The sequence below is a fragment of the Ctenopharyngodon idella genome, chromosome 6 (assembly GCF_019924925.1).
Source record: "Ctenopharyngodon idella isolate HZGC_01 chromosome 6, HZGC01, whole genome shotgun sequence".
Lineage (NCBI taxonomy): Eukaryota > Metazoa > Chordata > Actinopteri > Cypriniformes > Xenocyprididae > Ctenopharyngodon > Ctenopharyngodon idella.
In genome coordinates, this window is record NC_067225.1 from 18,941,259 (window position 1) to 18,955,650 (window position 14,392).

Here is a 14,392-nt window from a genome sequence, read left to right on the forward strand (position 1 = left end):
TTTAAAGAACAGGCAAAGAACTGTCCAGTTGTAGCCACTATGTAAGACAGGACAAGTCAAGGGGTAATCAGTCTTACTTTTCGGAACTTTTCAATTTATACTTTTTATGTAACTGACATAAAAATCTATGACCAGTTTTAAAGAAAATAAATAGATGACTAACTTGTAAGTCTAGTACTGTAGTCTAAGCAGTTTATGCAACCGGCAGTCTGGTTTTGACACCGCACCAAAATATCCACTAGGTGTCAGTATACACACAATAATTAACAACTCAACATTGTCTTCTGGGCTCCAGTATCGCCGTGACCATATACTACATAGGACAAGCGGTTTGGAAAACGAATAGATGAATGAATATTGTCTCATCCATGTCTCTTTTATTATCTTGATGTTCCATCCATTCGAAATTCCTGATTGGATTTTAAAAGTTTAATTATATAGGCCTATTTAATCATTTCAAATAAATAACCAAACACAAGAGACCTTGCATCTCGAATGAGAGAAACGTTGTTACAATATGGAAAATTTATAGAAATAGAATAGAATATTTTTTTAAATATTCCAAAACAGACCGCGTAAAACCATATATTATGACTTAATTTATGACATCTGTTTTCATGCTACTTTTTGTGGACAGTTTGGACTTACTGTTCAACCTCGCACGAACCTACTTTGTCACTGAAGCCAAAAGACCTCAGTATTATTTGTTCATTTTCTAATAATAAAACCTCATAACAGGTGCAGGCATGATACATGATTTCATGAGACAGTTTAGTGCTGCTGAACTGCAGCTTAACTGCTGGGTCTCAGCTTTCTCACTAATGAGATCTGCTCTGAGTGATGCATTACTGCTGCTTAAGAAAATGAAACACAATTTTATCCATATTACTGGATTATTATTATTCCTGAGTCAGCAATGAAGCATTGAAACCTAACCAAACATCATACACACCACAGTGAGTAATAAAAACCTCAATATCTTGAATAACTCAAATGGGCATTGTGAATGGGCATTCTGTCCTTAAAAAGTCAGCACTTCATTCAGCATATGAACAGAAGAAAGCTTAAAGGAAACCAAATAAAAGGAAAATGTCATCATCATGATACTGAAAGATTAATGCATTTTCATATAAATTGCCATTAAACAGACACCATGATGGTGAAAGTCCATTGAACTGTTACAATATAAACTAATAATTTAATCAAATCATTCAAATAATTTTTCATTATATTAACCCCATTTACACATGATAAGCCTATCTGAGAATAACAAGGTGATGTTTTATAGAAATCACATCAAATATATCCAGAGAGCAGAAATCTGAAGGTGCTTCTAATGGAAATTAATTACAGGACATTATGGCTTTGTCTGGGTGCAGATTTGACACTATTGTAGCTGTTAACAATTTGTCAATGCAAGGTGAGATGAGAAATGAGATGACAATAATCTCTTGGCATTCTTTGACTGGGATCATTAGTGTTGTGTGATTAATTACTTCAGAGATGCCAAGAATCATTTGAACCTGCCTACAATTCAATGATACAGTCACATATGATAAATGCTATGTCTACAGTGGTCCTCAATCAGGGGGGTGGAGTCCACTAGGGGGCCTCAGGGCCACAGGACGATTTAAATGATTTTCAAATGATCACACTTTATTAAAATTATTATTATTATTATTATTATTATTATTATTTCTACCTCAAAAACTATTGTTTTATTAAAGAACACACAGTTATTGAAAGTAAGTAAGTGAAATAATAATAATAACTGAGGTTAATTTATATGAATACATTGACACTCACAGTTTAAAAATATAATCAGGCTACAGTAGAACATGCTGGAAGGAATGAATATGCCTTTGAATATATATTCTGTTCTATTCTAGACAATGCTACTAAATTATTAATTCAAGAATGTTGTGCAAGTTTACTACAACAATGGAGCTGTGAACTTCACATATTTTGAAAATCCAGCGTTTAGTTGATCCTGGTAAGTGTTCATTGTCACATTTGTAAACATGAAGGCGTTCTTCTTCCACGAGGGTGTTTTGCTTCATGGGCCACGGCATTTGTTTCCAGGTGGACTGTGAACATTATCACCCGGACATCCTGTAGAATTCAACCAACCAGATGACGACTTCGAAAATCCTGAAGTGTTTCCAGTTAAGTGTGCCATATGCATCAGACATTCTGCCAACGGTCCGTGGGCGTGATGTCTGAGGCTGAGACTACACATAGCCAGACTTTTGACTATCAGCATAAAGTCTGGTTCAGTTTGCATCTTAATCTGGCCAAGAACCACCTACAGGAAAGGTCTGTCTGAACAACATTAAAAATGACCAGTCATAGGAACGGATTTATCTGATGTCATGATACAAACAATAACAGACTGGTGTAGAGAAAACTCATTCATACTATTGCACATGAGTGTTGGTCCAGCTGAGAAACCTGCACTCCATTTTTTAAAAAAAAAGAAAATTTGTCATTTGGATTCAGCATTTCTGTCTGTCTAAGAGAAATAATCCAGATTATTTTGCAGACATAATTGCAAAACAGAATATAAAATCTGCTATATAGACTTGCAACTAAGTTGTTTAAAATGAAACTCAGATTACCAAATCCAGGATTAGCTCTTCCTCGTAACCCCGTAAACCCTGTTTCCAGGCGGACATCCCTGAAGTTGCGTATCATCAGACAATCAGATTAAAAGCCAACTCCATATTTTTTGTAGGGTTGTTGACTTGAGTCACATGACTTTTCTCTGACTCTTTAAAGAAAAAAAATCTTTTTTTTTTTTTTTTTTTTGGGTGCTTTTTGTTTGGCTCTGTCAGCTGAAAAGTTCCTGACCTTTGTTCTAAAATGGTGACATTAAAAAAATCACACCAGCTCAGTTAGAATATTGTAAATTTATTGGTGAAAAAACATGTTGCAAATCAAATCATAATTCATTTCCACAATTAACAGTTCATTTGACTTTAAAATCTATAAAATGAATAAAAAAATTAAAAAAAATGAAATGAAAAAATGGTGAAACTGAACCAACATGAAGTTGAACTGGAAAGTCATTTTCTAAAAGCCTTCCTGATTAATAATGTGACACTAATTTGTGCAAAAAAGCACTAATGATTTGTTTAAAGGGTTAGTTCACCCAAAAATGAAAATTTTGTCATTAATTACTCACCCTCATGTCGTTCCACACCCATAAGACCTTTGTTCATCTTCGGAACACAAATTAAGATATTTTTGATGAAATTCGAGAGGTATATGACTTGTCCAGACAGCAATATAACCACTACTTTCAAGATCCAGAAAGGTACTAAAGACATTGTTAAAACAGTTGACGTGACTACAGTGGTTCAATCTTAATTTTATGACGTGACGAGAATACTTTTTGTGCGCATAAACAAAACAAAAATAACAAAAATAACTGACGTAGAACCTGGAAGCGATGGACGTAAACAACGTATGAGAATGACAGAAGAGAAGATATTGTTGAATAAAGTCGTTATTTTTGTTTTGTTTTTTGCGTACAAAAAGTATTCTTGTTGCTTCGTAAAATTAAGGTTGAACCACTGCAGTCACGTCGACTGTTTTAACGATGTCTTTAGTAGCTTTCTGGACCTTAAAGGTGGTGATTATATTGCTGTCTATGGATGAGTCATATACCTCTCGGATTTCATCAAAAATATCTTAATTTGTGTTCCGAAGATGAACAAAGGTCTTAAGGGTGTGGAACGACATGAGCATGAGTAATTAATGACAGAAATTTCATTTTTGGGTGAACTATCCCTTTAAAACTTGAAACTTTGAAACTTAACTGGGCTTGCCTGTCATGACTTGGGACTTCACTTAGAACTTGAATGCAAAGACTCCAGACTTAGCCTACTTAGAAAACAACAACTTGGCCGCACCTGTTTTTTTGTGTGCAATATGCATCTGAAAGTCAGGGAATGGACTGTGGGTGGTCTGTTGTCTGAAATGTGTTTTGGATCTATGTGAATCTAATACACATATCCATACTTTAAAATGCTGTACATTATTAGACAATCCACTTGATGTATATGTTGTGTAATGCCCCCTGGTTTCAATATGAAGGGTTAGAAGTGCTCAGGTCCGGTTACAGCCATGCATTCCATGTCAAGGCTCTTCACTTACATGCCTCCAAAGAAAGCAGAGGGTGTGTGCAACTACAATTATACATAACCACCGAAGGATGAAAGCTCTATTTATTTAAAGCAACACAAAATCTAGAAGTAACTTTCCATAAATCATTAAAATATCGAAAGGAAATTCTACATACATGCATATTAGAAGTGAACTGGGGTTTCAAGTATTATTAACTATATCATTATTTACTTAAATTTCATGTGCATGGGTTATTTACTATATAAGCAACACTGTGGGAATCAGGTTCCGAGACACAGAATAGTACAATAAAATTTGTATAGTAAGAATACATTACTAGGCATAACCAGACACTACAGCAAGTCAAGACTAGGCTTGTCAAACTGTGTGGGCGGCAGAAGTATCTGTCAAAATTGTGGAAATACTCTTCATACATAGTATTCCGTTGGCTTGTGCACATTTTTCATCAATGAATCATTGTAAATCTGTGAAAATTGTCTGCTCGTACAGCCATTCATACCATAGTTTCTTTGTGTATGAAATGCTCTGGAAAATAACCTCCGACTCTGAGGGCGTTTAAGAAAGACACCACTGTTTTTTGTGTGGCAAACTTCACCCCACCCAAACTGTGGCAATGTGACAGCACCCTGTGACTCGACATCCACCCTTCACAAGTTTCAAATGACAAAAGCCATTTCAAAGAACAAAACAACTAACAAAAGCCAAACTTAGCCAGACTTTGTCTTTGGTGGTAACAGTGTGCCTTTGATTGATGCCACAATGCAAAATACTATGACAAAATGCCTCATCTGAATAAATTCTGTTACACAACCGAACGATTAAAACGAATGCTAATTATTTGCATTTCTGAATAAATATTGATCCAGATAGTGGTGAATAAATGAGCATATATAATGTGTTACCAGGGTAGATTTTCTCATTGAAGTATAGGCATCTCTGTGAACATATATTATTCTGGGGTCACTGAGTAATGGGTAACACTTTACAATAAGGTTCCTTGTTAAAGGGATAGTTCACCCAAAAATGAAAATTCTGTCATCATTTACTCACCCTCAAGTTGTTCCAAACCTGCATGAATTTCTTTTTTTTTTTTTTTGCTAAACACAAAAGAAGATATTTTGAAGAATATGGTTAACAAAACAGTTGATGGACCCCATTGCTTTCCATAGCATGGAAAAAAATACTATGGAAGTCAATGGGGTCCAACAACTGTTTAGTTTCTGACATTCTTCAAAATATCTTCTTTTGTGTTCAGCAGAAAAAAGAAATTCATACAGGTTTGGAACAACTTGAGGGTGAGTAAATGATGACAGAATTTTCATTTTTGGGTGAACTATCACTTTAACATTAGTATATTAGTTAACATGAACAAACAAATCTAACAATTAAAAATTATTCTAAAGCATTTATTAATCTTAGTTAATGTTCATATCAACATTTAGTAATACATTATCTACACGAACAGTTATATTTTTATTAAATAATATTAACAAAAAATAATAAATACTGCAACAAATCTATTGCTCATTGTAAAAAAGCGTTACTGTATTATGTAATATTAAGTTATTAATACATTTGAAAACTTGACCAGTTAGTATATTTTTTTTTCATCAATGAAAATAATTCCAAAAAAGACAAAGCATTAAGCTTTACTTGTCACCAAAAAATGCAAACAAACTGTGAAATATAGGCTATTAAATATAAAAGGGCTCTTGGAACGCCACTCAAATAATAGAAACATAACTGATGTGTATAAGTACATAAAATCACAAAGAAGCCTTTCATTTTTATAGTCCTGGGTGACAGTGCTTGCAATCAGTAAGTAAAGCAGGATTTTGATAATTCCAGCTGGCCATTCAAAAGACTATAAACCACAGCCATTTCATCATCAGAAACAGGCCAATGGATTATGAGGATTGATCTGATGTCACAAATTTTTTAGCTACTCTTCACCTAAATGTTAAACAAATGAGAGATTGCATATAACAACATAGCCTAAATAAAGATAAATAAAAAGTATGCTATACATAACTAAAAATGTCATTGTGGTTAAGTTTTAAAATAAAATGAAATAAAGATACATAGGCTTATATTCTGCTACATATAGTAGGCTATACCACAGCAAGCTTATATTTGAACCAGACTGATGTTCTATGGTTCTCAGCTATATAGTTTCTCCAGATTTCATTACTTAAAGTAAGGATAAACTTAATAAAGACCTCTTTTACCGGCTGCTTTCTCGCAGCAGCTGAGTGAAGAAACCTGAGCGCTGATTCCTTTGAGCGCAGAGGGAAGGCAGTAGATCAGTAGATCATGTGATCTGTTTGCATATCAAGGTCGCCATTTTGCAGGAAAGTTTGGGAATTTCGGGCACACTAGAAGAAAGAGGAAGTGTTGCGTTGAAGAAGTTTCGATTACGGACGTGTGGGGATCCAGGACTCCAGTCAGTAAGGAAAGGGAGAGATGTATAGACGGCAACCCGTCTGCGAGTGAACTTTACTTGCACTTCAACAAGGATTATTAGTATTTCTGCCTATTCTACCACTTCAATTGCAACACATCGGAGGCAGTTTTTCCAAATATTTGTAATGCACACCGCGATTTTCTGATTTAATCCATTCATTCGTCTGCAGAAAGTTGGTATAAGTCCAGAGTTGTATGAAAGTGCCCACGGGGTCCTGCCGCCTTTGACAGCAGGTTATGAGTGAAGTGATCGTTTATAGTTTTTTTTTTTTTATTGTATTGGTGGACTGTTGATATTGAGCTTTCACTCTCACATGTCACTCTGACCCGGTCAGCGAACACCGGTGATTGTTGATCACTGTTAAATCAAAGTGACGCGACTGAAAGTGAAAGCGATCGGTCATTCATTCCAATGCTTTACAGCAGGCGCCTTTTAAGAAGTGTGAGACTTTGAATCTTTGAGTCTTGATCATGCCAGTGAGAAAGAAAGGTGAGGTTTCTTTAAAATGTATATAAATACCTTATAGCCAATATTTTAGTATATGAATGAGTTATAAGTTATGGAAAAAATCTTTATTTTTTCTTAATACGTGTCATTTTATTGTGTTTGGCCAGTGTTTTTCAGCAGTGTTTTATAATAATATTTTCAGACGCTCAGAGGGCACTGCAGCTTCTGGAGGAATACAGAACTAAACTCAGTCAGACTGGAGACCCTCATCTCAGACTTTCAATTGAGAGAGTCATCAACATATTTCAGAGTACACTCTTCCAGGCTCTTATAGGTGAGTTGCTGCTAGAGCAACCTATGTTTTCCTCTGAAGTTTCTTAATATTTGTCTTGTGTGCTGATATGGTGGAACAGGTTTGACTTCAACACTATTTGTGTTTGACAAGTTCAGTGATGTATTACATCAGCATTGTTTTTGTTTTTAATTCAACTGCAAATGAAGGTGTTTGAACACAGCATTTTAAACGTGTGGGAATGTTTTTCTCACAAATGTGACCCTGGACCACAAAACAAGTCATAAGCATCAATTTTTTTTAAATTGAGATTTATACATCAATAAGCTTTCCATTGATGTATGGTTTGTTAGGATAGGACAATATTTTGGCTGAGATACAACTATTCCTTAGCAACGTATATTACTTACAAAAATATCCTAATGATTTTTGGCATAAAAGAAAAATTGATAATTTTGACCCATACAATGTATTGTTTGCTATTGCTACAAATATACCTGTGTGACTTATGACTTTTTTTGTGTTCCAGGGTCACAAATGACAATTTAAGAGAAATTTTTAAGAAGCAGGGTTTCCATGCTCATGGAAAGCATTATAAAGTCATGGGCATTTCTGCACTTTTGCTTAGTGGTTTTTTGCAGACATAGTCACTATGTTAAATTATTTTTTTAAAAAGACCTTATCCAGTAATCACAAAGCATGGACAAGTAATGGAAATATAACAGGTAATGTGTTTGTCAAAAAGTGCCTTGGATTGTATTTGCTGGGAACGTAGACTAAACAGTTTTTTGTGTTCAGTCATTTCAAGTAATTGGTCTTATTTTCGTCAATTTGGGAAAATCCTTTAAGTTTCCCTTTTAAGGCTGGCTCTTTTGGGAGTTTAGGTAATTAAGATAAAATGGAAGAATAAATTTAGTGGTGATAAGCATTTTACTGTTACAAAGTCCAACGGAACATATCCAGAAATAACTTGAAATGTTTTTGTGTATTTGTTTCATACTGCATGCTCTGTGTACAGTGTTAGTGTGCATCTTCAAAAGGTTGTGGTGAGATATTTGATAAATGTATTTTGGCAGTTGTAAACTGTTTACAGTAGCATGGCCTACTCTATTGTAATTTAGAACATCTCATCTTTATATGTCCTCAATTACTATAAGCACTTGACAAATCAAAGCACAGCGGTGCATACTTAAATCCCTCAATACTTAATTAAGAGGCATTTGAAATGCATCATTGCTTTATTTAGTTTCCAGTTATGCTGTGCTCAGAGGGTTACAACTCATTCTTACCATTATTTTTCCATGATTTGAACTCTCATCATTTTGCTTGGCCTGATCTCTGCATGAATCCAGGGAAGTGCTGTTAACAACCATAAAGAGTATTAATGTTTCATGGTGTTATTATTTGTCCATCTGAGTCTTTTAGTCTGAAAACATGCGTAAGTACTCCACAGTATATCTGAAAAGCCAAAAGAATGTTAATTTTTTAAACATTTAATCAGAATCTCACTTCAGTGCACACAGAAATCCTTAGTGTGTTACATGCATGTCTGCTGCTCTGTGTGTGGGTAGACATGATGTGCAGTGCAGCCTACTTTTACAAAAAAGTAAAGATGAATTCGTTTACATTTTCAAATAAATTCTGCACTGCTTTGTTGAAGGCGGCATAATGATCAATAGATGGATCCTTTTTTGGTGCAGTCATTTTTTTTAAAAACCATTTATTAGCAGTAATAGCACTTGACATTGAAATATATCTCTGGTGTATAGCAGTAGTCTGTAGCCATTGTGAATTTATACAAAGCGACTTACAATGCTATACAATACTTCTGACAAGGACAGTCACCCCAGAGCAACATGCCTTTCTCAAGTGTACAATTGCACCTTCAATCCAGCAATTGACTGGTTACCAGCACTTCTACAGCTAGACATTTTCGACGTAATATCCCATGAAAAAATATGCAACTGAACTGTAATTTATGAATTGAAAACATGTTCATTAGAGAAAACATGTATATAAGTCATAGTCTCTATGAAATGTGTTTAATGTATTTTTGAATAAATTATTAGATCCAGCCACAAAAAGCTTGGCTTATCCAAAATCCACATGTCTCGACAGTGCGAGCGTTTCACTTGCATTTGCGACTAAAAATAGATGTGTGCAAACTGTAAAATGCGTTTAGGAGCATTTGAAAACACCAGTGAATAATTCCTTATTACGATTTTTAGAATGCATTTTAGGAATACTTTTCCATCAACCGGTTAAAATTTCCAACACTTTTTGCATGATGTCAAAGAGGGCTGCCAAAAAAAGCATTAGGCCTATCTACAGAGCCAGTAAAATGCTTTATACCTTTCACAGATCTGAGACAACATTAAATATATCCACCAAAAATAAATAGCAATTGGAACAGGATCAATCCTTTAACAACAAATTATATTAAATAAATCTTGATGTAGGGAAAAAACATATATTCCATTTTAATAATCGCTGGGATCAAGTCATTTACACATGATGCCGGATAGGACACTCAAGACTCGCACATAATTTTTTATTATCAGGAGAAAATTCACCAAAGTGTTCATCTTGTCAGAATCCACTGTTCATTAAACATATTTTGAACACCTCTTTGAGAAACTTGTTTTATTCTGTTGGTACTTTTGAAGAGGTTTTTAACCAAGTAAATCCAAATTTAATCTTAAGGTTTTTAGAAAAAAAATAATCTTAAACGTCTTACTTGGTTTTATTTTTGAATAACTAAACCTGGCTGGCTCTTGCCTGACTTTAAAATCACATAATTATTAAATGCAGTTTGAAATATTTGAAAACCTTGTGTACTTTGTATTCTAATAAATTAAATAATTTTGCTTGTAATGTCTAATAAATTAAATAATTTTGCTTGTAATGTCTCCCTGTATCCAGTTATTAATGTAAAAACATTATTTGATACATTTGCATTGTGCCCTTAAAGTGTTTTAATGTGCTCCTAACTTTTTTAGCTTATGAGCAAATGTGCTCCTCTGGGTGCACTTTTGCTAGGACTTATTTTATCATTAATATTTACATATTTTACTTCAGAGAAGTGTCAGGCTACAACTAATAGGGCAAATTTTGTTTTTAAAAGCAATTTAATTCATACAGATTGTAATGGGGTTATGCACATTCCATTTACACTTAATGGCCATGTGTGTCTTTGCAAAATATAAAAGGGTATAAATTCATTCTAATATTCATAAGATGAATAATGTGAAATTTGTATTTTAATGAAAGTTTGATTCTGTGAACATTTGTAGGGATTATAGCTGTTTTGGTGGCTTTATAATCTCATGTACTTCACTACAACCTGTTAATTCTTTCAGATATCCAGGAATTTTATGAAGTGAGCCTTCAGGATAATGAGGATAAGCCCACAGAGCCATCAAGCCTTAAAACCAGAGAACCTTTTCCTCCTGTTAATGAATGGAATCTCGCTGGCCCTCCCAGCACCACTGGACCAACAGAAACTGTGCCCAACATCCATATCCAAAGCGAAGAGGTAAGCGGAATATTATGTTATACTGTATGTGCTTCATAGAATCACATGTTTGCTGTATGCAGTACATGTATCTTGAATGTTGTTATTGATTTTCTGCATGCAAGTTAATTGCTGCCATTTATGACACCATTGTTGATGCTGAAACGGACAAGAATCAATTGTTCTTTATTCTTGTGGAAGCAGCTGTTATTCATTCAATGATTCATTCAAAACCACTGATTCATTCCGAACGAAACAGCACTACCGTGTTGCTCAATATTGTTCCTCCTTGGGGTTTGTAGACCATTTTCATTGGCGGATCAAAAATAGACAAGGTAACTGGTAATATTGTCTAAAATTTAAATTAATTGAACTTTGTTTTTTGAGCTGTGTTGATATTTGAACAGAATGATTGTGTGTGTTATATTGCTTCACTATAAATATTGGATTGTTTTTGGTATCTGTATTTAAGATTATTCAGAGACACATCATAGGGTGCTTCTCATTTCTTATTTGTGCATCCTCGTTTCCTTTCCTCGCGTCTCAGCTCCACCCCCGTAGGATGCAAGGGGAGGATGCAAGGAAAGAAAACGAGGACGGTGGAATTGAAGGAAATGTATTTCGTATATTGGAATGTTCTTGATCACTCGTCACTTCAAAGCGTCATCAGCTGCGCTCGAGGGATCTGCCCTCATGTTGTTAAAGTTTGGTTATTAAAAAAAAAAAGTCATAATAAATATTAATAATGCAAGATGTCCCATTGAAATATGTGAGATGTAAAGTTTATTTAAACTGCAAAAGTAAAGAATACATTTAAATTATTGTTGGCGGATGAAACGGGGGAGGAGAATGTATACGTGCGTCAGGTTTCTTGACGAGAAAGACTTCCGCAAAGGATACACCTGTATATCCTCGCTCATAGCTCCTCAGGAAGCTTCCTCACTCCTGATTCCTCGGCTCCTTGCGGTGCAATTAGAGAATTGAGATGTCCTACAAGATGGCTGAGCTCGATCGATTTCCAGGTCATAGGATGGAGGACGGAGGAGCGAGGAAACGAGGAGGGATATTGAGAAGCACCCGTAATGTCGTAATGTCATTTTTTTTTTTTAGTCATGGTAATGATTCAGCTCTAGTGAACTTACTTCAAAACCTCCAGTATTTGTTAAACTTGTGCTTAAAATAAAATTGAGGATGTAATGCCCCTTAATTAAAGTGCATGATGCAGAGCGTGTGAAGTTTTAAATCTTTGACTAAACTGATTGCAGTTTAAATGTGTTACTCTAAAATAGTCCATAGAGGCTCAGTGACACTAAGTGCAGAATATTTAGAGTTATCTTGTTATTTAATAATGTTCTCATTTAAATCGGATAAGGGCTGGTCATGCTTTTTTCATTTAAATTGTTGCTCACATTTTCGAGAGTGGGTAGACTTTCCTTCTGTTGGGATTGGAAGTAATCTGCCACACTGTGGATAGAAAGTGTTTTAACAAGCACTCTCATTTCAATGAAGTCTCAAATGAATCAGATGAGTGTTTGAATGTAGATGAATTTCACGTCTCCACCCGCAGTCTGGCACAGAGGATATGCTTATAGCTTTGTGGTGTTTTAATTTTTCCTTCAAACCTCTGTCTCTCCACAGTGATTTGAAAGCATATAAGAAAGTGTAATTGGGTCTAACATGCCTAGAAAAATATTTAATGATATTTAAAGGATTAGTTCACTTTGAAATGTAAAAAATTAGCCCAAGCTTTACTCACCCTCAAGCCATCCTAGGTGTATATGACTTTCTTCTTTCTGATGCACATAATCGCAGAAATATTAATAAATATCCTGACGCATCTGAGTGGCAGTGATAGGGATCAATGAGTATGAGCTGAAGAAAGTGTCTCCATCCACATCCATCCATCATAAATATGTGCTCCACACGGCTCCGGGAGGTTAATAAAGGCCTTCCGAATCGAAGCGACGTGTTTGTGTAAAACAAAATCTATATTTAACAAGTTATGAAGTAAAATATCTAGCTTCCGCATGTACAAAGTGTAAAACTCTTGCAGTTCACAAAGCTTACGCTACGTCCTATACGCCTTCCCTGTTTAACTTACAGAAAAAGTGTGACTGACGTGACGCCATTTTACACTTACTTCGTAACTTCAATACGGAAGGCGGTCTGGCGGGAGCTACATATTTTACTTCATAACTTGTTTAAACATGCATTTTTTTAAAAATTGTTTTTACACAAACGCATCGCTTCGCTTCAGAAGGCCTTTATTAACCCCCCGGAGCTGTGTGGACCACATATTTATGATGGATGGATGTGGATGGAGACACTTTCTTCAGCTCATACTCATTGATCCCTATCACTGCCATTATAAAGCTCGGATGCGTCAGGATATTTATTAATATTTCTGCGATTATGTTCATCAGAAAGAAGAAAGTCATACACACCTAGGATGACTTGAGGGTGAGTAAAGCTTGGGCTAATTTTCATTTCAAAGTGAACTAATCCTTTACAAACAACCCAAGTTGGGTTGAAAATGGACAAAGCCAGAAATTGGGTTGTTTTAACCCAGTGGTTGGGTTAAATATTTGCCCAACCTGCTGGGTAGTTTTATTTAACTCAACTAACTCAACTGTTTAAAAATTACTGTATTGCTTGCTTAAAATGAAGCCAAAATATGTTGGAAATTAACATTTATTAATAAAATTAATGAATAATAATTAAACAATAAACATTTATTAAATTGCTTATTAATAAATGTTCACCTTTTGATTATTATTGTTGCCTCTAGAACTTTTATGTATCTGATTTTTAATTTCCAACCTATTTTGGGTTCATTTTAAGCCAGCCATATAGTAATTTTAAAAGGATAATTGGGTTAAATAAAACTGCCCAGCAGGTTGGTCAAACATTTAACCCAACCGCTGGGTTTGTCCATTTTCAACCCAGCTTGTTAAAAACAACCTAAGCTTTTCAAATATTTTAGTATATAGCTTTCTGGATAAATTTATGGAACACTTCCTTAAATACGTCCTTAAACGTTTTGTAAGGGCAGCAGTAGCTTTAGAAATGTCAAGAAAAATCAGCTTGAAGGACTGCTGTAAGGATCAGTATTATCGACCAGTTTGCGCTATTTGTCTACATGCTATCAATGAACCTTTTCCTGCCATTGTTACCCTTTAAAAACGTATGTATTGGTATTTAGGCTACCAACACACTAGGATGCAAATAATACAATGGCATGTTTTTTCTTAATCATATTACTTTTATTGTAAATTTTAAAGTTCGTATCTCCCTTGCGCTTGACATAAAGATAAAACCATTTAACATTTACGTGAATCAGTTTTTACAGATTAATTATATCTAAGCATAACACGATTAATCACAAACTTGGTGCAGAATTAATTTAACTTTTACGTAATTTCGTTGTTGTTTGAGCATCACCGTCAGCTCAAACATTTAGCGCCCCCCTCTCCCCCCATTTCATTGCAAAACCTGAAGTCCACTGTTGATGTTGAAACGGTAGAGT

The 14,392-nt window shown here is 34.9% G+C and overlaps 1 protein-coding gene across 21 annotated transcripts in view; it reads left to right on the forward strand.

Annotated features, from left to right (window-relative positions):
* The first annotated feature begins 6,486 nt into the window (after nucleotides 1-6,486).
* The window catches only part of dlg1a (discs large MAGUK scaffold protein 1a), a 133,686-nt gene continuing 125,780 nt past the window's right edge, over nucleotides 6,487-14,392 (forward strand). For 11 of the 21 annotated variants that reach the window (XM_051896252.1, XM_051896253.1, XM_051896255.1 and 8 more), the window contains exons 1-3: nucleotides 6,496-7,102; nucleotides 7,263-7,394; nucleotides 10,712-10,887. In XM_051896252.1, coding sequence (XP_051752212.1) covers nucleotides 7,084-7,102; nucleotides 7,263-7,394; nucleotides 10,712-10,887 — 327 coding nt within the window. In that variant the 5' untranslated portion in view covers nucleotides 6,496-7,083. Of the gene's footprint in view, nucleotides 7,103-7,262; nucleotides 7,395-10,711; nucleotides 10,888-14,392 lie in introns of all 21 variants that reach the window. The other 10 variants (XM_051896256.1, XM_051896264.1, XM_051896265.1 and 7 more) reach the window with 3 other exon arrangements.